At 35.4% G+C, this 25190-nt stretch overlaps 2 protein-coding genes across 2 annotated transcripts; one reads left to right on the top strand and one right to left on the bottom strand.

The window, feature by feature from the left end:
• Positions 1 to 5345: 5345 nt before the first annotated feature.
• On the top strand, positions 5346 to 8176 carry RB195_021328 (uncharacterized protein; the record flags this gene model as incomplete). Its single annotated transcript, XM_064208009.1, has 3 exons — positions 5346 to 5455; positions 5922 to 5984; positions 8023 to 8176. The coding sequence occupies 3 exons, from the start codon at positions 5346 to 5348 to the stop codon at positions 8174 to 8176; spliced, it is 327 nt and encodes a 108-aa protein (XP_064063890.1).
• A 2821-nt stretch (positions 8177 to 10997) lies between these two features.
• Positions 10998 to 19943, bottom strand: RB195_021329 (uncharacterized protein; the record flags this gene model as incomplete). The annotated part of the gene is made up of 12 exons (XM_064208010.1): positions 10998 to 11115; positions 11704 to 11830; positions 11891 to 12033; positions 12505 to 12623; positions 12693 to 12819; positions 13816 to 13942; positions 14777 to 14956; positions 15270 to 15379; positions 15572 to 15716; positions 19530 to 19638; positions 19732 to 19764; positions 19833 to 19943. 12 exons carry the CDS (start codon positions 19941 to 19943, stop codon positions 10998 to 11000), a joined length of 1449 nt encoding a protein of 482 aa, XP_064063891.1.
• Positions 19944 to 25190: the final 5247 nt, after the last annotated feature.

The following is a 25190-nucleotide window of genomic DNA, read 5'->3' on the forward strand; positions in this document are numbered from 1 at the left end:
TTTGTTGAGAAAAAAATTTGGATAATTTCGCTTCCATGGTACCACAGCTTCCATGAGGATCTCTAATACAAAGTTTAAAACGGAGTCAACTGTCACGCGGACATAATTTCTCACCAACTTCTACAAACGAATAGAAGCGTGGAATCTGTGGCTGCAAAAAAAAGCCACTAGATTACCGTAGACTGAAAAGTAACAACTACATGATCCTGTAGTCTTTCTTGAATTTCCAAAAATTCGGCACAAATCCAGGGTTATCAGTAACTCCGAAAGGCGATCAACTGATAGCTGTTCCTGCGTTTACTTCTCACAACTATATTTTCACAATAAGTCAAAATTGTTTTGAAGAACTTAAGAAAATATTAACACAACTTTGCGCAAAATTATTTCCATCAAAAAATAACTTGTAGAGGAATAGGATCTTGAAATCTTGAAATAAAAAGTTTTTTTATAGATATATGTGAATTGAACCCGAAAAAATGAGATAGTATTACAGCAGAAAACTGTTCACTGAATCAAAAGAAAGGAAAAAAGGAAAATATTACTATTTATTGCGAAATGAACCAAGAATGCTCCGGTTCATGGCTCCAGTACTTGGATTCTTTGAAAAATCCATGTACATATACCGTAGTCTATAGGGGCCACAACCGATAAGAGCAAATATTTATGGTGGGCGGGAATGAGCAGATCTTTGAACTTCAAGGCAGTAGGTTTAAATATATAGAATACAGTAAATCTTTAATTTGTTGTGGACATCAGAAATGATAGTTAATCCTAGCTTTTTCGACTAAATCCTCTTCAAAGATCAAAACTGCGTGCGTATTTAGCATGCAGACCTTCTTATCCGATCTAATCGTTTTGAAATTCGATATCCAGAATTTAAATCTGTTGATGTCTGCTGTTGTCATCATCATCATAAGAAATTTCCGTTTCGTTATTAAAATATAAATCGTGCTTATGAGGATTTGGAATTGTGCGGATCCTTATAAAAGAGGGCGTACGAGACTTTGTCGACTTCTTGAAGGCACCACATGTCTGGATGCTCGACTGCTTATCTTCAGCTTCGTCCAGTATTCACCAAAATTTACTTTAATCGCTTGAATTCGTTCTATACAGGGTTGTTTAGGGTCAATTTGCATTTTAAATAAAAATTTCTCTAATCACGTGCGATTTTTATCCAAAAAATGATCGAATTAGACTCTTTATAAGTGTAAAGCTCTACTATCCCTCATTCATTAATTAAAATGTATAGAAGAAGCATAACTGGTTGTTTACTATTCCCAGAAACAAATCTTTGTCCGAATGGATCCAGATTACTTCAGTAACTTGTTGCATTGCAGTGTTAGGGGAAAATGCATGAACTTTTAGGTTACTTTTAGGTTACGTTGATTGTTTATATATTTATTAATTTCTGGCACTAGAAAATTAAAAAAAAAACTGTTTCCTCTCCTTTTTTCTGTAAACTTGTAGGACTAGCCTGTAACTTCAGTTTCCAAGGGTTCCCTGAAAGTAGGCGGAGCTTCCGAGAGAGGTATTGGAATTAAATAATACACAACGCTGTTGCCTATGAGTAGTGTCGTCTCTATTTCCAGTTTTCATTAAGATTCAATAAAATTGGAAGAATTATTTCCTTTTAATAACTTAGTTATGGCTTTGCATGCCTCAAAATTCATACTTTAGTGTTTTTTAGTAGGTTTTAGAACTTTACTAATTATTTTGTTCACCGCAAACAAAAACAATGATTTTTGTTGATCTGTTAGTTCATTTTACTTACTAGCACTCAAATTACTCGCAAAATTATTTGTTTCAAGTGATAATATGACAAAATATAAATTCTAGGAAATCGTTTACGGTAGAATTGTGGAACCAGATTTTCCTCAAAACATTTCATTCATTCCAGTATTCGGGTTATTCTCCATCTACATTGATTTCTTGGATGTTGTTAGGACAAGTCTAAATGGATAAAAAAAATACTAGGGTTCTAAAAATAATAACATACGATGGTTTTGAAAATTTTTGTGAGCTGCCCTGAAAATTTTGCACTTACTCCTTGAAAAAATCCGAACGTTCGGAGATACAAAAAACTTCATGTGGGTTTGTATTTCGTTTTCGTGAGTCCATTGGTATAATTTATAATATTAACACTTTAAGTGGTTATTTATATTAACACATTTGCGAGAATATTTAATAGTTCATTATTAATAGGAGCAAGGATGAAATAAGTTTTGGATCTAACACGAAATGATTCACTCTTTCCGATGTTCTTGATGGGTTGCTTAATCAAATTTTGGGAATTTTCTTGGCGTTTTTGAATTTATGGAAGGTAACCGGAGCCGGAAGTGGTAGTTCCAAGCACCCGCATCAATATTCTGTTCCACTCATTTCTCATAGTGGAGACTTAATAGTAGCGCTTAATTGATCGTTCTTATATGTAGTTACTTTAAACGAATCCATTATAATCCATGCATGTTGAAACAACAGGAAGTAAAAAAATACGACAGATTTTTTTTTTTGTAAAATGAAAATCGTGAAATCATACTCGCTCTTTTCTCGCTACCTCAGATTTTTCCATAGAATAATAAAAAAAATAATAATAATTGTAAAAATCTGTCCTTCGCATAGTATTTTCTTATTGAAAGTCAAACCACAACACATGTATTCTATTTCATAATTTTAAAAAATTTATTCTCTCTCAAGAAACAATAACAATATATTTTCTAAAATATCACTGTTATTTTCTATGCAGTTGGAACCGGCTAAAAAATCATTTTCAGCGCCTCCCACTTTTTTGAGATAATCCATCGAATTTTTCATGTACACAAACCGTTTTTGGATCTATAGACAGAATGCGAAGGAAAAAAATCAGAAGAAAAAAAAAAGAAAAGAGGGTGGAGAATGTTAGTTTTTGTTCGTAAAGTACACTAGTCTAAATTTAGTAATACTACTATATCTGGTAAGTTAGCTGTAGTAATAGCGTGTAGCTTCTTACTACAGTAATATGAAACATTTTCGAAATCTCAAATTACAATTTACATTTTTTATTTACGAAATTTACATTTACATTTTTCATTTTTTTTTTCTGGAGAAAATACGAAAAAGAATTAGTCACCGATTATAAACTTTGTACTAGTATTTTCTCACGAAGCCCGTGTATCGGTTCCCATTCCACATTCGAGGATTCTATAATAATCCTGAGTGCATATGTAATGTATTTTAAGTGGGTTGAAGGGAAACTTAAGAGATGAACTCATTCTTTCCGTCTTACCCTCATGAAAGAGGTAGATGAATGGGTCCAAATTATTATCATTCTGTTATTGTACTCCCAAGTTGAGGTGGATACGAGGTAGTTATAACCCTTTCTCTCGGCCAACGTTCCGGCGAGTTCACCTTCTTCAGTGCCTTACGATCGGAGGACTTTCCCTCTCATTCCCGGATACCCGTGGTAAAATCTATTGAAAGTCGTATATGGGCACTATTAACATTCTATTATTACCACTTATTATTGTTATCCAATATATCCAGACTTTTTCGTGTGAAAACTGTGGTCATTTATAATATGTGTTGTGGAAAAGTAATCGGAAATTATTCATTCACGTAGCAGTGCTTGAATAAGCAGGGCTAATTTTCTTCAAACGTCTCTTTTCAACAGTAAATCATGTCTACCGAAGAACAATGGCTTTAAAGTGTAGAACTACGGTACTTATTATTATTGATTGACTACTCGATTAAGTTTGGACAGGAGGGAGTGCGTCTGTCAGGCGAAGAGCACATACGTGTAAGCACATATACAATTTTTGAGATTATTGTGGAAGTGTTTCGATCCCTTCAAGAAAAATTTAAATCCATCACGAATAGACATAAGTAAATCCTACAAACGCTTCATCACACTATACAAAGCAGAAAAATTATTATTTATGTAATTTGAGAACTAAAAAATAGTTTTTAATTGATTTTCTTGAGCTGTTGCCAAGATTGGTATTGATCGTCTTTAGTAAACAACGTCTTCATCGTCTTTATTTAAAAAAAAATATTTAACAACTATTCCGCCGTGGAAAAAACGCAATCTCATTGTAAAATTTGCTATATTTAATTCAATTCCGCTTTTTTTTGAAAAAATATTGAAGAAAAAAACGTTCTAAGACACGTTGAACGATATTTTATGTTCAATAGAGCGATTAGCGTTAAGACATGTTATGGGGAGTGAAATTATAACTTATCGTTTGAGGACTCAATGGACTTATATTAATATTATTTTCAATCAAATAATTTGAGCTGTACAGGACGTTATTTACGAGAAATTGCAATATTATATACAATCTACAGGATGAATCTCATTTATGTATTATCCTAGTCTTGTAGCTGAATAGGAAACATTTAAGAAATACAGTCACAATGTACTTGTAGAAAAAATTCCCTTAACCCTGATTACGTTATTTTATTAATGACCGTGGGAAATTTTTGAAACTCTATTTAATAATATCTGTTCTCGCCTAGAGTGGTTGAACCTTTTAATAGCACAATATAAATTAATTCCAGTGAAAAAACGAGCAATATTTTATTTAGTGTTAATTTTTTGATTACATTAGATCTTCGGTTCAGTCAGCGGTGATATCATCGCAGACTTTTGACCTACATGCCAAAGATCACATAAATATTCGGGATATCTCTGAGGTGCAATCTTCATAGTAGTTATGTCGGCGCTTTATTAATGAGAAGGCCGGATGAATTTGTTGATGACGTGTTTGATTTTAGGATAACTGGAGCAAGAATAATTATTTTTTATTTGGAGCATTTATTGGTAATAAGTACTCAATTTCGTTAAAATTGTAATAGAAGAATTTATACAATCTATACTATACATACATTTGATTTGAACCCTTTAATTTATATGATTTCACTTTCCTCTTTTTATTAGCACATATTTCGATCAATTTTTTCTTCTTGTGGCAGCTGGGATTCCAGAAGAACCTATTACTTTTTCAATTAGGAGATAAATGAACTCAAGGGTATCTATGTGAAAAGCTTAATAGTACATATAATTTTTCCAGTAAGTGTCAAACTTTTATTTTTTAGATTTGATAGGAGATAGAACTGCGAGACCTTCCACAAATGTTAATATCTCGCGAAAACTACAGTTCTTTTTTAAAAATTCTATTCTTCACTGTACTTATGACTCAGCGGCTCGTTACAGTTATTCATTAGAGAGCTTCTAAATGATTCTATCCGAGGTTTTGAGGATTTCTAAATGTTTCTAGTTTCTCTCCAGTTGATCCGTTCACCTACATGCTTCAAGCGTTCCTAATAGTCTCATATTTTATCAGTTTTTTTTATTTCAGAATTTCACATACATGGGTTCCCTTCAGGCATTCTGCTTAGTGATACTATCGCTGACTGCAATAGTGTACTCTCAGGAGGATGATCGCTTCAAAGAAGTCAAAAGTATCAATCCTATTATTAGGTGAGCTCATACAAGGCTTCCTACGCTATTTATTTATTTATATATTTATTTATTTATAGTAATTTTCGCATTTAACTTCCGCAGTCAGAAAATTTCACGCTCGACCAAGTTCGAATAATTTTTCTCTAGAGCAGGTGATGAATGATGACGGTTAATGAGAAGGTTGCTTACGTAAAATTCCGTCAACTCAACATATATACGAAATGTAGACGCTCTGTATCCGCCCACGTGATCTTTTTGATTTTTTTAGAAAGAAAAAGGGAGAAAAAAGGAAAAAAAAGAAGAAAAAAAAAAGAAAATGAAACCTCCTAAAGTAAGGTTTATGAAAAGAAATATTCTTCTATTCTTGGAATCATCAAAAACACCTGCAGATATATATTTGGTAGAAAAAAAGGATTCTATCTGACTCTCCATTTTCTCTATTTCCTGATGAATTCTAAGTGATAGTGGTAAATACTGTTTACAGGTATTGGGCGCAGACGAGGCTACGGAAAAAACTCCCGATGCTTGAAGCTTTGGCATCAAAAAAGTGAGTTGTTCAGTAATTTACTGGATTTAAGGAGAATATTCCCTAGAAAGTCTGAAAGTGATCAAATAATCTATCCAGAAACCAACAGATCCCGCATACAAACCTTTTTAGGTGAAGCAAGTAATCATGCTATATAATAATGGGCATATATTGACGTATAATCTTTTCTGGAATTCCAATATATGTAATTAAATTCGAATAATTATATATAATGGAATTCCAGGAAGAATTTAGACGGTTTCAACGATGTCATATTGGTACGCCAACGCCATGACAGCGACGATGGGGTGTGGGACGGGTCCCAGGGGGTCAAATTTAATGAAATTTAGCGAATACGCCGCGGTACAGTAGTATTGCGCAAAAACTGCAACTGAATTTTTAAAGAAGTAAACAAACGTTTGTTTACTGTTATTGCTTGTTTACTTGAAGTGCGTGAGAGCTGCTGTGTTGCATTTCACCCGTTTATACTCCACCGCATGTCTATTCCCCTGCACGTTTGCCTCATCCGGTTGGTAACATCCTTTCTTCAGGAATTGGAAACATGAATGCAAACAGTTTCTCGGATAGTAGCTGACAGTTTACATGATCTGACGTGGAACCCTAAGTACGTATGATGATATTCATGTCATTTTATGTTAGCACATTGATCTGCGCTAATTGTTGTGAGGAAAAAATGGAAAAACTCAAGGATCGGATTATTTTTCCAAACTGTTACGATAAAAAAAAATACATGTAGGTATAGCTTCGAGTTTGTATTCTCTCCAAATGTAGCACTGACGCTTTCAGGAAGAGAACCATGAAATCATCACTTCAATTCAACATCATTTCATGAACGCTAAATTTTTTTAAAATAAAATGATAAAAGAGGTGTCGTTAGTAGAATACAAATTTAATTTTACAGAAAATGGCGCTACATTTAATTTCTATTGATTAGTCAAGGGTAACATACCACGAATCGGAAGTGGTGAGGAAATCCCTGGGAAAAGCTGGAGATGAGATTGTAGATTGCGGATCAGGGTTGGTTCCGCTCATCTCTCCCTGATCGACGTAAGAAACAGCGTGGGAACCGCTTTGGTTCCTACGACACACGCTAGAACGCACTTCTGTCCACATGTTCCGGTCCCCTTAGCACTCTGTTCATTGGTTTCACTTGAGTAAGCTGGTGAGAAGACATTAGTGATCTTAGGACCGATAGCATTTGGATGCGGCACGTGCACATGGGTGGCACGTTTCAACTGAATTCGTCCTGAAAAATCACGTCTTCAACGCTGTTTTTTTACGACGACTAGGGAGAGATGAGCGAAACTGCTCCGGATCTTGAAATCTACAACCCTAACTCTAGATTTTCCTTTTTTCCTGATTCCTTCACTACATCAGATTCGTGATGCGCTGGCTTTAAGGCGGAGGCGAAGCGTGCACCACAAGAAGTCTGAAGTTCGGCGTTAGCAGGAAGTTCAGACTGGCTAAAAAAGATTAAAATAGCCGAAAAATTTTGGATAAAACTATGATGCCGTCGTATATTGCGCGAACTATAAAAATAACTGTTGCATTCAAAATGAACAGCATAAATTCTCAATAATTTCACGATTCAGCGGTGATTGTTACTAGAACGAAACGAAAATTTAAAAAAAATTATGCGGCAAGAGTGATACGGAAATGATATGAAGAAGTAGATCGAAAGTTTAAAAAAAAATTACTGAGTGAATTTTTAGCTACGATACTTGAGCTATTCCCACCTTTCAAATTGTTCCTCATAGATAATAACAATAGAACAAATAGAACGTCAAAAAAACGTCAAAGAATTCTTTTCACTTTTCGAGGAAAAAAAGAATAAGGAAATGACTGTGTAGTCATCAATAAGAAACTGTGTGGTATTTCATTTTATTATGATTGAAACGATTCTTTGGTTACAGAACCTCAAACTAGTTCCCTCCCATCATCTACAAAGTACTCATCAAAGAAGTGGAATCTTTTTTTTTTTTCTAAATGCATAAATGTCACACATCAAACGAGTCACAATGTGTTGTTTTCGTTTCAGGAAGGAATCAGACTCACAAAAGTACCGTAACTGCTATTTTTCACCGGTACAATGTCAGTTACCCGTTCTAATCAATATCGATCCATTGGCAAGTGCAATAAAGCCGGACCTACAACAGGACATTTACACACGTTTTAGACGATATCGAAAATAGACATTCGAACGAGTAATCGAACACTCGAACGAGTAATGGAATCATGTGATCTGCATAAATTGTTTAAATCGCGGTCAGGCAAACACAGCACGTCATATTCGATTATGTGTGTTTGTGTGTGTGTGCCATCATTATTTCCAACAACAACAACAATAACAACAAATGTCGTTTAGTTTTGCTTATCGACTAATTTTTTCCTTCTGAATTGTCATAGGTTACTGCTTAGCGTTGCTTACTTGTTCAATCTTATGTCGGTATTCTTGTGGAACTGAATAAATCTAATGTGAGTTAGTTTTATTACGTCATTTCAACAAATTATTATAAATCTCATTATTTTTTCTCTTCCGAACCTCTTTCTTAATACGGCAGTTATTGATCGTTCCCCGTATTTTACATTTTGACTAGTACATACATAGAAACTTGCTGATATATCCAGAAATTTATCGTAGTACAGTTTTAATGTATTCTAGAAGATTTTACTATAATAATAACTTAGTAATAACTGTTTTCACCGCGTTTAAGGTTGAAATAGATGCAGATTTAAGTGAAAATTTGAAGTGTTTGATTGGACCGAGGCAAATCCTGAACGAACGTCCTCTTTTTCCACGATTTAGATTAAAAGGATGAAAACAAGCTTGAGCAGATGTGCGAATAATTTCACTAGATTATTTTGAATATTTTCAAAAGAAAAAGTCCTGGAATTATGTCTTGATCGCTTGGTAAAACATCCTGATTATCACTGGATTTTTGCACTAAAACCATAGTATTGGAACCGAATACAGAACTGAATAGTTTATTTTTTTAATTTTTTTATTTGGTATTTTTTAATCCGCGTACGATTTCTCGTTTAGGCTTCCAGAGTTCACAGCATGGACAATGCGAAAAAGGAGGAGCAGACGAAAAAACAACTATGTAGAGCAATTGTTCAACATCGAGTCATCAGAATTGTTTTATTTTGCAAAGAATCGAGAATCCACAGAAGTATTATGTGGAATTTAAAAAAAAAAGAACAAATAGAAAGTACAGTAGTGAAATGATGATTATTTGGAGTGGCAACGGGAAAATCAGTTATGATTATTGGCGATTTCGTTTCAAATGAATCCTGAAATTACAGGAAGTAAGATTTTCAAGAGTTTGAGGTAGGAGCTATTACAGAGGATCTATTTTTAACTAAAACTGTAAAATACTGTAGCTATGTAGTATGAACAGGAAATTACTCATTTGGATACAGAAAGTTTCTGAGTGGATGTGACAAGTGAGTGGAAAGTGTAAAGATAAAACTTGTGCCCCTACTCGAATCTCCGCATTTAAATCCACTAAACCTCCTTACACATTAAGTACGGTAAGCATGAGTGATGTGATACAGTAACGGTGTTGATTCGTGAAGAAATAGAATTAGGATTCCTCACAAATTCATTGAACAACAGTTTGTTTTCTGAGTTACGTTAATTTTAAAAGAAATCATAGCGATAGCATTAAAATATCTCAATAGCTTTTTGGGTACTGTAGTGGAAAAATGTGATCACACAACATTTTGGATATTTTTAATCGATTTTTGTTCGTTTGTTTTTTTTTTTTGTTTTTTTAAAACGGCTACAAACGATTATGAGGTTGCAGGTAACACGTGTAACTTTACATGGGTTCGTCACACATTATCCACAATTTATCATTGTCCAGAAGAAGCTGGTGATTTTTTTTTTACTTATATTTTCAGTTATGTCATTGCTTTGCTATGCTGCTATGCGATATAATTTCTCCCGCAGTTCCATATACGATTGGTCTGGTTAGGTGCGACGTGTTCGCCGCTAATTTAGCTAGCAGCGATAAAAAGTGGATCGAAAACCGGCTGATGTCGCAAATTTTTCCGCCAACGCACGCTAACGTTGCGCAACTCGTTCCGCGTATGATTCCGACGAAAATCGATAACGATCACAATGCCGCATCGCGATATCGCGCGTATTATCGTTGATTAAACGTAGCTCAGTTACGTTACGATTAATTAATCCAATTGATTATGATTGATATTTGTGAAACATGACGACCATTAACTTCATCGTTCGTTCTACACGATCACTCTTCTTTTTGTCAACAAAACGATCAGACAGACACACAGTAAACAACAACAGGTATTATTTACATATGCAAATAAAATCACAATCGATGCATACAACAATGTGGCAAGAGGATTTCTAATTACTAAGCGAAAAGAAAAATAGAGGCAATATGGGCGTGATTCGTTTTTGAAGTAAAAAAAAATGCAAAGGCAAGGTTGATAGCACCCGTAAAACGGCAAGATTTACGAAGTCGAGTGTGCGTGTAGTGCTTTTCAAACAGCGGTCCCGTCATCACATAAAATACTCTATAGTAATACTTAAAGTAGTAAATCGGGAAGAAAAAAAGGCAGGAGACAAAAAAAAAGAAACCAAAAAAAAGGTTAAACGTAAAAAAAAAACGAATCGTTGCCTAATGAGTGTAAGTGAAATGTCGGCGAACAAAAATCATCCTTGAAAATGCACAGATCAATCGATAAGAGAACATCCCATATAGATACGTGTACAAGTTATATAAATGAAGTTTTCTGATTTCGTATATCCCTGTTGCATACGGTACTTATACTACCATATGCATTTTTTTAGAAAAAAAAATCTAGTAAAATATGATTGAAAATTATTGTATGTTACGAGATTCACAAATTGGTGTTAAAATCAAAGCAGATAATAATACAGCACAGAAAAGCAATAGAAACAGAGGTGATTATGACAATTCCTTGATTCATTCAGGTAAATATTTCATGTGTACCTACAAGTAGTGTTTAATGATGTCAACGTGCGCAGGTTGTCTGGATTGATGACGAAAGCATTTCAGCCAGAAGCGATGAGCCCACTACACCACCGACACGTCGTGCGATCAGGAAATTTTGGCAGGATTGAGCCAATGATCTGAAATATTTCCAAATTACAGTTAAGAAAGCAATTCAGAGTTTTTATGGGATAATTCAGGAGTCTTGGTATTGGTTCCAAGTGAAAAGGAATACTCACTGATACTCATTTCTATCCTCACTCATTCTAATAGTTCTAAATATTATCTAAAGCAACTAGTCAGGAAAGATAGGAGAACATGTATAAATCTAAACCTAATCCAGAGAAAAACCTTTGATAACCCTGCTATCGGTTTCCTACAGTACTATCGCAAAAAACTCTGTGGAAGACGAATTAACGCACTCTCATGTTTTTAACCTCATGTCCACATCTAGTTAGGAGTCTAAAATCTTCCTCACACTCCACCCATTGAAACTATCTACTCTAGAGAAAATTTTCACATCTTTGTTCGAATCTCAGCAATGCAGCGTGGCAAAACCGGCTTAATTGCCTATTTTAGCGGCGGCTCGAAAGGGAAAAATGCCGGTTTTTCTCAAATAAACCTCAGATCCTCGCCATTCGAGGGCGAAATCTGAAACTGTACGATCTCCTAGTGTAAAACCAGTTTGGTGTTCAATGGCAATGGAAAGGATGAAACTAGCACCACACCTTATTCGTAGAAAGGCAGCAAATTGTGGTAACAGAGCAACATCGGATCCTCGATACTCTCCCCAACATCTAATTAGCGAATCCCTAGCAGCACGGATTAGTGCACGATTCTCCACACGACTTTCACCTTTAAAAAATGTTTCCTTAGGTTATCCTTGAGTTTTTCGGCAATAATACGAAAACGTACCGTCCTCATGGAACAACGCTAGGTATCGAAATGCTGCTAAATCCACTCGCGTGAATCCACGACTTGCTAATAGATGTACAATATCAGTCCATAGAGTCAACAGGGAACAGTCGCCCATCACAGCCGCCAGTCCTGATGGGACCCTGAAAAAGTTTTATTTGAGGCAGGAATTTGGGGATTTTTTTTTCGATGTTCACTCCTCCTCAAAAATAGGCAGAGTCCGAGACGTACTTTGTTATGACCGTATATATTGAAAAAATAAATTTTTACACAAATCTACGAGTCACGAGGCAAGAAGCGCTCAGAGGCATGAGTTCAACTGATGAAGCAGTTCTTTATACTGTTGCTTTAATGAAACGAAAAAAAATAGTAATAAAATTACAATTATTCCCTCTCGAACAACTAATTTACTTAGTAATTGGCTTATTTTGACCACCCTGTAGATCAACAGAAATCGATGCACTCAATACTCAGGCTACCGACTGCGACCGAAAAAATGATCAATGGAAGTGAGAGAATCAAACTAAGGGATCTCCACCACTTATTGATTAACTTTCCTGAGAAATTTGAGAGAAGAAAAAAAATTCCGGAAGACAATAAATAAAATCACTTACTCAATTCCGTTATTCATTTTTATACTGGCCGGAATCGCACCGATAACGGCAGCATAGGTGAAATCCGATATATGAACGGAAGCCCAACTTGCATGTAAAAGTTGCATTTGATCGGCCATCTAAAGATGGATTAAAATCACTAGAAAAATCAATAACTATTGTTTATATTCTCAAAGAAAAAAAATTACCTCTAGTTCACGAAAATATGGTGCCGCTTTCGCCCATGCTACTAATTGTCCGAGATTGTCCTCAACAGCTGAGACACAAAATGAAAATGGTTCCCATCTTGGCCATTTATGCAGTAAACAGTACAACCTTAAATAAGCAATTACAAAAACAGTAAACAGAGCAAACTATAGTGAAGCTAATTTGTAACCATTTTATGGAAAAATTTTATTGAAATTTGAAAGAAAACGTCTATTTTAAAGAAAATAAACGTCGAAAAATGAATAGCAAATCAATCCAGGGGTTGAGCGATCATCTCTTAATGAGCAATGTCCAAGGAGAGATCAAAAGATCACGAGGCAAACGAGCGAGTTAATCCTTTCCCTCATATAATTAAGGATTATAGGATTTTTGTCCTCTAATTAACTTACACTTTTGTTCGTTCAACAAAATTTTTAGGTCCCATTGAATATAATTTCTATAATTCTCGAAAAAAAATTGAGCTGAATAAGGTTAGGAGTTTCAGTATTTTTTCTCTTAAGAACTTATGCATTGATTTGATCCTGCAGACACCCATCTTACTCCTTTTTTGAATATTTATGCAAAAAAAAAACCTCTTTTGTTTCCCGTGTATCCAGAAAAATGCAGTTTTTCAAGATATGCACAATATTCAGCAATTAGGCTATGTATGAGTGATATTTTCATGTTTACACGTTTAATTTCAATTTTAAATTTGAATGTGACCTTTTTTAATCATGTGAAGATTATCTCAATCATTAAAATCAGAATTAGATTACTTGAAAAATTAGATAACCAAATTAGTAGAAAAAACTCTCGAGGTAACAGACAATCCGGATCGATCATAGATAATAAATAAATTCATCATCAGAAAATATTTCATGACACTGTTTCAGGATATTAGAAAAATACTCTGTTAATATTCGTATAATTCTCCTTTTTATTGTTCATAAAACCATAGTTGTGCGGAAAATTGTAATCAAATTTGTTCAAGTAAGTGAATTTTTTTCTTCTCACATCTACTTTGAACTATCTCGTTGCCATTTTATCGTAACGTAAGTTTTTCGTCTTTAAAAAGAAATCACGATTTTTCTAGAGAGGTTTCGCGTTTTTCGATAACGTAATGACCTTGAATCGTCCGGCAACGAATCATGCATGATGGAAAGTGTTGACGATGAACGTTCAAATTCGTTGCCCACGTGCTTTTCCGACGGTGTTGAGCAAACAGGTAGAATACGGTTATCACGAAATCCACCTGAAAAATCAGCAATCCTTAGAATTCACGTATTCCCTATCATTCACAACATCAAAGCATAGTTGATCACAAAAAAAAAATTCGTATAAAATTCGGATATCAACGATTAGAGCGGAAGATCTGTGTACGCATCTCTTCCAGATAAAGATCTATTACTAACGTAAAATGATTGAGATGCCGCCACACGATTATTGATCACTATTGATTGTGAACGTTTGAGATAGTTGGCTGTTTGAAATACTAGATTCTGTTAACCATCTAAATACCAACTCAAACAATCGCAACCGTTTTGATCAGTTGACATTAGTTTTTTTTTTCAATTTTTTAAAATATATTCCCTACACCTTAGTCATGAATTGAATGGAAGGAACTGCTTGCAATAACTCGAAACATTTCATCAAATTGAAAATCAATCCAGCTCTCTAACTTTTATTTTCTACGTTTTCGATTAAGGAAACATCGGTGATGTCCTTAGTTCTAGTCTCTAGGAACTGGATGGTAAGCAGTCAAAAAGTTGTCCAGAATATGTTCCATCGGCTACGTTATATGTTACTACTTGAAAACATCACACTAAAAACATGACTTTCATGGGACTTTCGTCGTTTTTTTTTTTTAGAAACAATTAGTGCTACCAATTACTTATTAGTTAGTACTAGCAGAAATACCAACAGCACAAAACTAATGTGTTCTGAAAGTCAACAACTGTGTGTGGACGAACATTTCCAGATGAAGAAGTTAACATTATCGTCACAAAGTAAGTAGAGGAAAAAACAGTAAGTGCAAATGACCTTGTGGTGTCATCTGTCGTCTCTTCGTATTTTTTTTTTAACGTACCGTCGTCAATCGGATGACCGTGATACGGTAGCCGTTGTTGAAATTCTGTTGTCGTGGTTGGTTCAAATGGTTCAGGTTTGATACGGTAGTTTGGAAAGTCGATAGAACAACCAAGTAGACCGGCAAGTCCTTCGTTTTCATGCGTTATCGGTGGTGGTCTATGTGCTGATGCTGGAGGTACTGTAATTGAAATAGATTCGATTAAGCTATCGAACATACTTATTTCTCTTAGTTTCATTTTTTCTAATACAATTTTATGTGAAATAAAAGGAAACAATCGTTTTTCTGCCCTCTATCAATTTAAATTGTGGACAAAAACAATAAGTAATGGAATAGCTACATACGTAAAAGGGATGTCTGATTTTATGGATTTTAAAGAAGTGATACCGATTATTGACGTATAAAAAATATAAGCGTGCAGCAAAAATAATAAATTTACCATATATAAGTGAAACGTCCGCCCATGAGTCATCGCTATTAGCCGACAACTCACCATGATGCACTGGAGTACTGCTTGACAATGTCAAACATTGCAACACGGAGTCATATTCGGATTTCACCTTCGATTTGTCGTCCGAATATGTCATCACTATTGGTTCAGTGCTGAAAGGAAAAAAAATATTCGCTCAAATTTTATCGAATAATAGGTGCGGTGAAAAGTTTTTTTTTTTTCAATTTTTATTTTATAAACCAAAGGTGCAGATGGGTGTCAAGTGATTTGTTTTCGCTAAAATCTCAATCTATCCCTTGAAAAGCGTATGCTATCCCATGAAACTTTAAAAAAATACACCTTACCTACTGGTAACGGTTTGTTCCATACCAGCAAGATCCACAATACTCGTATCTTTCAACGTATTTCGTTGCATTCGTTGAGCTCGATCTCTCTTATAGTACGAACCAAATTTGTTCCTTCCGCCTCTCATACGATCTTCTCTAACAGCTGAAATTTTTCAGAGATTTCCATGAGAAAATTTAACGTATTCGATAAAATCCAGGAGAAAAAAAGTGACACTTGCGAGTAAATCGCAACTATTGTTTCTTTACATTAACTCTTAGTCCGATGTGATAGGTGTTCCTTGAGCAGAAAACTGTGGAGAGTTTTGTATATAAACTCGTTTACATGTAAATAAAATTATACACTTAAATTTGGCCAAAACTGTAACTAACGAAACCATTTAGCCATTTGTAGGTTAGTTAGTACATCAAACAAACCGGGTTTTTTCGTATCGTATCATTTTTTAGTAAATGATTAGTGTCCATAAAATGCTCAATTTGTTCATTTCATTGTGGAAAATAATATTTCATAAAGATTCACTGATTGGTTCTCAGAAAATTTCCATGAATTACATTTTTTTTTGTAATTTAATTCATAGATAATTTGTAAAGTAGTGAGATACTACGTTCTTTAGCATAGTATTTCCGACAAAATACGAGACGCAATAATATTTCTTCACGGCATAATCGAAAAAAATGTGTTTCGAAAATGAAAATTTGCTGCAAATACTAAAGTAGGATTTAAATGGACTTCCTTTATTTACTTCGGTTTAAAAATAGAAAAAAAGACAACGAACTAAAAAAAAGACATCGAAATTTTTATTTTAACTTTTGGACACCGTTCTTTAGTTAAAGATATTATTTCAGAAACGCGTGTACGACAGTGATAAATTTATAAATAGTTATCAAATACTCATTTAAATAAACATTGAAAATGTATATTTTTTAACAAAAACTTCTTCTACATATCACTCACATTTTTATATGTGCTTGTTAGTTGTCTATGTTGAAGATTTCCCTAATTGATTTTAAAAATTGACGATAATTAATGATAATTTTTAGAATTTTTAATTTTTTAAAATGTGTTAACTTCAAATTAAGGCCTCGTCAGACGCTTTATTCTCATCTTCGCAAAATCCCAAAATTATCAAAACTTTCCGACCGACCTCTACTGTTTTCTCTTCTTATTAATAGAATGTGATATAATATGATAATGTAGCGGATAATGATGTAAGAAATGTTATTGTAAAAACAAGGATTGCATAAATTTTGCATTGAATTTGCATGAAGGTGAACGCATAGATGTGTGGTGATGTAACAGAAGCAAATTTATTGCATGTGCTATATTTCTAATTAATAATTTAATTTTGTGTGTAACCTGCTTAAAAGTACTGTACTTCTATCTCAACCACATCAATAACCATGACTTTTTTCACGGTTAGATGAAGTTGTATGTATCGGACCTAACTCTTAGGGAACTCAATAAAAACCGCATCCGGGTCCGCTCCCAAAACCTCTTTTCAAAATTTTAGTAATTAAATTAAGAGTAAAAGAAATTCTATCCGATCCACTTTAATTTCCAGAGTAAATTACTTTGTAAATATTATTCACATTATTCTTTTTTGTAAAACGTGTACATATTCCACTGTTCGATATTTCTTATACCTATTCAGATATCTGAATGAGCTAAAAGACTTAAAAAATAGCCCCTCGGTTAAAACTTCCAAAGCTCATTCCTCCTGAAAATACGAGCTTTCCGAGAAGAGCACCTCAAACTCCGTACAACTGGATGTTATTGCATCAGAAATATATCTGTTTTCATGGATTTATGTTTGCGTAAATGTGTAATTCTCAGGAAAAAAAGGCAGAATTTTTTTCCCTTTTTGCAGAATTACACACTAAAACAAACAGAACAATCGTCTAGGTGATCCGTACGTTCTGTTTCGGCACGGCAGAGCCTGGATCACAGATACGATCAGGTGGAGATTCCTTATCTATGCGTGCGCTTCACTTGATCACTCCAACCCGCCACTTATACCCTTCCTCTCTTTTCTACACTCCATCAATCGATGCCCCTACCATCGGCACCCCCCCCCCCCCCCCCTACGAATAACCGGTTTTTGTCTCAAAAGCTCCACCGATGCCGATGCAATGAAAAACGTTGTGTGTGGCGAAATTACGTGAATTCTGGATGCGCGATGTGCGTGTTGGTGTGCGATTGAATTTCTCGGAAATTTCCTTCAAAAAGAACCGGATTTTTTCGTTCACTGGCAACGCTAAAAACAGATGTGCCGTCATCATCGTCACCGATATGAGCGAAAAGGCATTGAGGTGCAGCCGAAGAGGAGGGGGGAAGGGGGGGGGGGGACACAGATCTACCGTCGTTCAATTGAGTGACGGACGTCAAAGGACAAATGCAGCCGCTTGAGCGCCGTAAAATGCCTTTGTTGAAGTGAGATTATGGACGCGTGGGTGTGATTGAGAGAAGGGAAAGACTAACAGGAAAAACTAGTGCATAGTTCTTGTTGTAACAAAAAGTGTAAGAAAAATTCCTATTCTATCCATAACAATGGGTATCCAGAAAGATTAAGGAGATTTTCCTCCCGTAAACAAACATGAAAAACGTAAAGATAATGCCATAGAAACGTTCAGGATAAGCAATAGATCCTGATAATTCTAAATCTAAGAAACAATGGACGCAAAAGTAGTGACGATTTTAGATTTCATTCCTGATTATCTGGAACCCCTCCGAAAAAAGCTGAATTTATCCCAGGACCTCCACCAGAACTACCGTAGTATCCATAGCCGCTGAAACATCAGCTCAGCTCGGAACAACACTGTATAGTATCGAAAAGTTTTCTTCTGGACTAGCCATTCCCAGTTAACAGGTAATCTGATGAGAGATTGTAAGAAAAAATATTTTTTCGCATTAATCCCTTTTATAAATGGAGTATCCATGAGCTTATTGCTTTGAGTTATGATTTCACTTGTGTACCTGGCGTAAATTATGGATTCATTTGTGGAGAGATTTATTACAGCTAAAAAAGGAACACTACAATGATTCTCTGTATTCATAACGGTAGTCGCAGGATCCCACGTCAATTGATAGGTATTTCTGTATGTGTGTGCACATGGATAACCTCGGGTCACCGAGCGGATCGGGAAAATTATGATGAGTCCTATACAAAGAGGTAGTGAGAGACTGTATGGTTAGCTGAGACAGAGCAGACGTCTGGCGGAATTTATGTGAGGGTCACATTTCGCGGTAGAGGATTGTCGGCTCACTTGAATAAGGATTAAAAGAATTACACACAAGTCTAACCACCCACTAATAACACGGTCATTTCTTCCGCAAAAGAGTTTTCAGGACAATAATACGGAAATTAGCCTCTACCGGAACTCCTTTGGGATCAGAAATACTGCTCAACCCTGGGAAGATTCCAATTTCAGTTCCTATTCTATTTTTCTTTCGGATTTCTGAAGTCTCACGCTAGTATACCTCATTTTCCAGCACTCTTAGTTCATTAAACTACTCGGATATGATTTCTGGATACTTGTACAGTGCTTAGCTCGTTTGATACAATGACAGAAATCAGATATTCCACAAGAATGTAACTTGAATTTTGCGGTCTGCGGTCGATGATTACGGATATCCACAGTATTTCGGGAGGAGATTTTCAAACTAGAGCTCTCATACAGCTTAAATTTTCTTCATACATAAAAAATTTTTAAAATTAAGCACCAGTTAGAATATTTTTTCTTACTAGGAAAAACTGAGGAGCAATGAATCGAATTTTTGAGTAACAAAATGATCTATGGAATTGAGAAATGAATAAGGATCATATCCTCACTGGATCATTACCTGCAGTAAGAGAAATATCCGTGTAAATAGCAGCAAATGAAAATATTTCTAAGCGCTTCATCCAGAGAATTCAATAGTACAAATTCTATAGAAACTAGTAAAATCAGGATCCTCTACCTTCTATTTTCATTCCTTGTTGAAGACATTTCGCAAAACGGCATCGTGGACAACGCTTACGACCAGCCTTGTCAACCGGGCAATTTGAAGATGCTGCACATTGATAACTCTGTAAAAAGAGAAAAAAAAACTACGTAGTAAATACTTACTACTTTTTTAAAATTTAACTCTTCCGAAGAAAAAAAAACTAATGTGAACAAACCTTTTTGTTTTGAACAGTCCGCTTGAAGAATCCCTGAAAAAAAGATCGTGTTTAAATAGAAATCCCAGATTTAGTTAATACAAAATACAAATCTTACTTACTTTACAACTTTCGCAGGTAAGTAGCCCATAATGATATCCGGAGACACGATCACCACAAACTGGGCACTGTTCCTCAAGTCTTGGCCTTGTTGATACCTCACTCCCTACCATATTCCTCTATTTCTATGTGCTTTTACGATTTCTAATCACAACACACGCTCTAACTAGGGGATCACACACACACCTGCAAGATTTAATGAATAAAAACAATAAACAACACATAGTATAAACAGAAAGAAGAAAATCGATACATCAATGCCAATGCTATTGAGGGGAGCGCTTGAAACTGAAATTAACTAATTATAGGACGATTTTTAGAAAAAACTAAGATTTTTTAGAGATGAAACGTGACTAATAAAATAATTGAAATCCTGTAGTGGAAAAAGGCGGGCAAAACACTTTAATGTTCAGATAAAAGTGGTTCAAATGTTGAGTGTAATAAATCTGTGCAGCGAAAAAACTTTGGCGAGAGAAGAAAGAACAGCAAAGGTGGCTATATAGGTTTTAACAAGTTTTTAACAAGTTTTCGAATTGGAATTGGGAAAAACGTGCATCGATAAAGCTACTGTAAATAAAACATTTATAGAAAAAAATTTGAAAAAAAAAGATCGTACAGAATTATACAGAAGACGCGACCTTGGAAGAATTTGTTCATTCATTTTACGTTCACATACAAGAAATTATGTTAATTTCCGGGGGGAAAAAGCGTCAGAATCCTGAAGAATTCAATTTTCTATTGTGGATGGCGGTCGAATGTTGCAGCTCAAGTTGCTAGACGTGGTTGCCAGTGTCGGTGAAGCGTGGAACTAGTGTCGAGTTCGGGCGGCTGCTAATAGGTAGGGCGGCTAAACCGGGTGCGACGTCGGTGGCGGCGGCGATGGCGGGCGACGCTGGTGGCCGCACTTCTTCCAATCCTCCCCCCCCCCCCCCCTGCGCGACGAAACCCTACCCCCCGAACATTCCTGGGGTTTTTTCTTGTGCACAAAACTCTCCCAACCACTACTCAGCACTACCCTCAAGTAATATCAAAACTAGTAAGAAAAACAGTACCATTCATTCAATCCGTAACGGAAGATCAATGACTGGAAATCCGAGGATAAAGCGCGGAGAAGACATCCGAAATAAACGTGATATCATGTATAATTGAATTTACTGTATCGATGTCCAGAAAAGACGAGAAAAAAAACTATCCGGAACAGGAAACTGAAGACGATAGAAAAAAAGGAAAAGACCGGAAGTTGTGACTAAGGAACCAGTTATTTAGGATTACAAAAATTGCAGACTCCATTTAGCTTCGACAATCAGGTAGAAAATGAAAATTTTTCGCCAACACTAGAACAGAATGAATCAAAACGATAGAAATTATTTTTTTCTCTCAAAAATGACACTAAATCATTGTCGGACTAAAGTCATAGCGAATAATTACAGTGTATTGCCATCAATACAAGTTCTACCTTTTTGAAAAAAAATCCTCAAACTCGAATTCCGGTTTTCTTAACAGATGTCTTAGAAATCTATTTAAAAAGCTTATTAAAAATAAACGATAAAGCGAGAAAAAAACGAGGATACCGTAACCGTATAATCACTTAAAATCTGCGAACTCGATCTTCTCAGTTTTTTTTCAATTTTTCAGAAGTGTTAAACGTCACTAACACTACAGAAAACTCGTTTTTAAGTGCGTCTTATTTCCGTTCTCGTTTTTTTTTTTTCTCCTCAGTCTTTGTAAATCCATGTCTCGCTCCTTGAACTATATAGGAATTATTCTCAGAGATTTTAAACTATACAGGAATTATTCTTTGAGATATTTTTAAATGATAATTTAATTTAGTATAAGAATTAGTTGTGTAAAGCAGTAAAATAGTAAAAAAAACTATGAGAATTCTCCTAAAAACAAATTCTGAGACCATTATCTGAATGGAGCTTTCATTTTGTAAAGTTTTTTTTTAGAAAAGTTTTCCTACTTATACAAACTTTGGCTTATACGCCTAATGATGGGAAAATTTTTTATTGCTAGATCTTTCACTGGACTTGAATAACGCCGTTAAAGGATTTTCTCATGGTTAGCACGTCGTAAACAACCGTAAACAGCGCAACATAACCATCCACCGACTGAATTCTACCGAATCCATGGCAGTAACAAATTCAAATGAGAAAACCACACCCCACATCGCATGTACACGAACAGTGAAATCTGGTAATTGTTAGTTGTTATGCTATTGTTCTTCCCTTCTCACTACTAGAAGCATTACGATAGCGCTCGCCAAGGATTTAGAGGAGAAAACAAGTGAAATCCGGAAAACCGACTCGAAAGAAAGTGTAGTGATCGGAAAAGTGTGTGAATATGCGCTGAATAGTGATGTGATTGAACTTGAAAACTCGTCCCAGTCAGCTCTGCTCCTCCCACTCGTTTTGAAAGCGCAATTTTATTCGTGATGAGACATTGAGGCAGGAGTGGATCAAGTAGGCAAGTTTCCGTAGTGTGAGGAGTGAGGAGTGAATGCGCGCACCCGGTCGGTCGGTCGGTCGGTCGCTCGGTCGCGCAACACAACGTCAACCAACCTCACACGTACACGACACTGGAAGAGAAGAGAGGAAATTAATGGCTTCGTCAAGTCATCATACTCAGCAAAACATATGCCACACATACATACACTCCATACAAAAAGTGCTCGTTGAAGCCGGAAAAGAAACATCGGCACAAACGAAAGCGAACAAGGAATTCGATAGAATTGGAGTTATCGAAGAGTTCGGAACAGGAATTGCTCCCTCTCTCTCTCTCTCTCTCTCGAAAGATTATGCCATCCTTCGATTCCTACACACATTTCTTTCACATCATCGTACTCACTAATACCGGAATTTTTCCACTTCCTTAACAGAGCCTTAAAAAACACCTCGGAAAATCCTAGAATATTTCCGGGGGTGAAGTAATCCTAGGTTATTTGGAAAGTTCACATAAGAATAACTAAGGAATACTGATTATTTCACGTCAATTGTAGTAGAGAAGACCGTTTGAAATGTGTTTTGCCAATCGATAATGTTATGCCAACATTATTATCTGTCCCTAACCCGCGTCTTCTGAACATGCTCTAGTGTGAAGGTTTGCCCTAACAACAAAGTCAGTTTAATAGTGGAATCAGTGTTATTCCATGAATCTGATACAATCCTCTTAGCAAGTCCTAAAAAAATGTATTAACTAGTAATTCTCCTAATAATACAAGAATCATTTATGTACCTTTTTTGAAAATAAGGATTTTTCTTGGTTCCCATTTTCGGGAAAAGTATCAAAGTTTTATGACGAAATAGGACTACTAGTACTCTAAAGTTATCACTCGGAATTTTAACACTAGAGATTAAACATATCGAAAGTTTTTTGTAGTTTCCAATTCTGGAAAATAGATGGATGAGAAAAAAAGAGCAAAAATTAATTAATACGTGCCAAAATACAGTTTCGTATAAAAACTGTTTGCTAAAACCTGTCCTCTTGTAATACATGAGTCTATTTGAAAAACCGTGTGTGTTTACAAAAATACACTGTGAAAACTATATTGTACTTTGTACAAAAAGACTGTATCGATTGGCCATTACCTGTTATGTACAATTTCGATGTGATAACTTTTATCTCTTCTGTAATAAACTATAATAACAAAAGGGAAAAAAAGTAGGAATTTATTTAAGTAAGGAGAAAAGAATGAGTAACGCACCAACGGTTCCACTATAATAAGCGTTCCACAGTAATCCGCCAAAACATTCGGGATGGCAGAACCATTTAAAGAGAACATTTGAAGAGGAAAATTCTCGAAGATTTGAAGTTAATGGATTTTTATCGAGTAAGAAGTCGGACATGGAATTACGAGTTTCTGATTTAATTATATTTGAGAGATTTATTAATTATTTTCACATCAGAAAATGGTGCAATAGTAAATATCAAAAAAACTTTTGTTTCACTATGCATTTCTTGGCGAAATTTAAAGTGCGGAATTTTCAAGGGGAAACAAAAAGTTACTATCGGCGTGATGAATAACTTTTCATTATTCACGGAAAAAATATGTGCTCTAACCTCTCAGTACATTTATATTACTTCTAGTAATGGTCCAAAAAATTGTAGTTCTCACTTTGGGACCAACGTTATCCAGGCAGCGAAAATAAGATGGTACTAGGTGTGATTAGTGGGATCCAAATAGGCCCCGAAACTTTCGCTTAAGAAAGAGAGGTGGCATTCGTGGATAGGCTCTAAGAACCTAGAACTACAATTGTGAGGACCATTTTTTTCTTATATCCAAAAAAATGGAGATCGAGGAGGTCACGCCCCAGATTAGCCGCAGTGAATAATGAATAGGTCGTCGGTAATTGGCCTATAATTATAAGAGAGTTTGAAGATATGCACGTTAAGTACGTTCTAGAAGTGGACACTTTTTTGTGAGACGGAGGAATTTTGAAAAAAATAAATCAATCAAAAAACGTAGTGCTATATCCTTACAAAAATAAAGAGAAGTTCTTTTATGGACTGTCAAAATACTGGCAGCAGCTATCCAGGAATTTCGTAACCATCCATATGACACTAATTTTTGTGTGCGGTTCCAGTGTTCCAGTAAAAACTCGAATAACCAATCAAATCAAATTCGCTGATAGCAGAAATTATGACTATCGCAAATTGTTGTAAATTAATTCGTAAAAATGACTCTATGTCTCCGTACTAAAATTTGTGTAGAATGGTTCCAGAATTATGTAAAATATGAAATTTCAGTTAGATATCTGTTCATTCTCCGACTTCCATCAATGGACCCGGTCATTACTGTATTTTATGCTAGATAAGAAGAACAGGGGAAGAAAAATGATTATGGCACCTACATTTCTTTAAGTAATCGAGGACAGACGAATAGAAGAACCAGAATCGCACGTTATTTTCAAACACCCAGGTAAATGCTGGGAAAAATGTTCGCGTCGTAATTTGCGGACACAGTACGAAATAGACGGAAAAAATGCGCAATAAACGCGACTGACAAGGTTACCGGAAAAAATCACCGAAAAAATGACTGCCATATACAAAACACAGGCTTCAGTCAGCGTCGACGTCGTTTCGACGAAGAGGAGGGAAAAAAAACAACAATTTTCCTCCGTCACTCTACCTCTACCGTCAATTTGTCATCGGCATATGTGGCGGCGTTGAGGGATCGCATATGAATCAAATTTTGAAATACAATTTTATAGTAATACAGTAGAAATTTTGTAATAAAATCAATATAGATAAACGTGTAACAGGATGGGAGCTGGCACTAACCATCTATTGTTGTTTTGCAACTATGGACACACAAACACAATTTCGCTGAAGAATTTGGTGCAAACTGGTTTCAAAATACA

The sequence above is a fragment of the Necator americanus genome, chromosome X, assembly GCF_031761385.1.
Source record: "Necator americanus strain Aroian chromosome X, whole genome shotgun sequence".
In the NCBI taxonomy this organism is placed as follows: domain Eukaryota; kingdom Metazoa; phylum Nematoda; class Chromadorea; order Rhabditida; family Ancylostomatidae; genus Necator; species Necator americanus.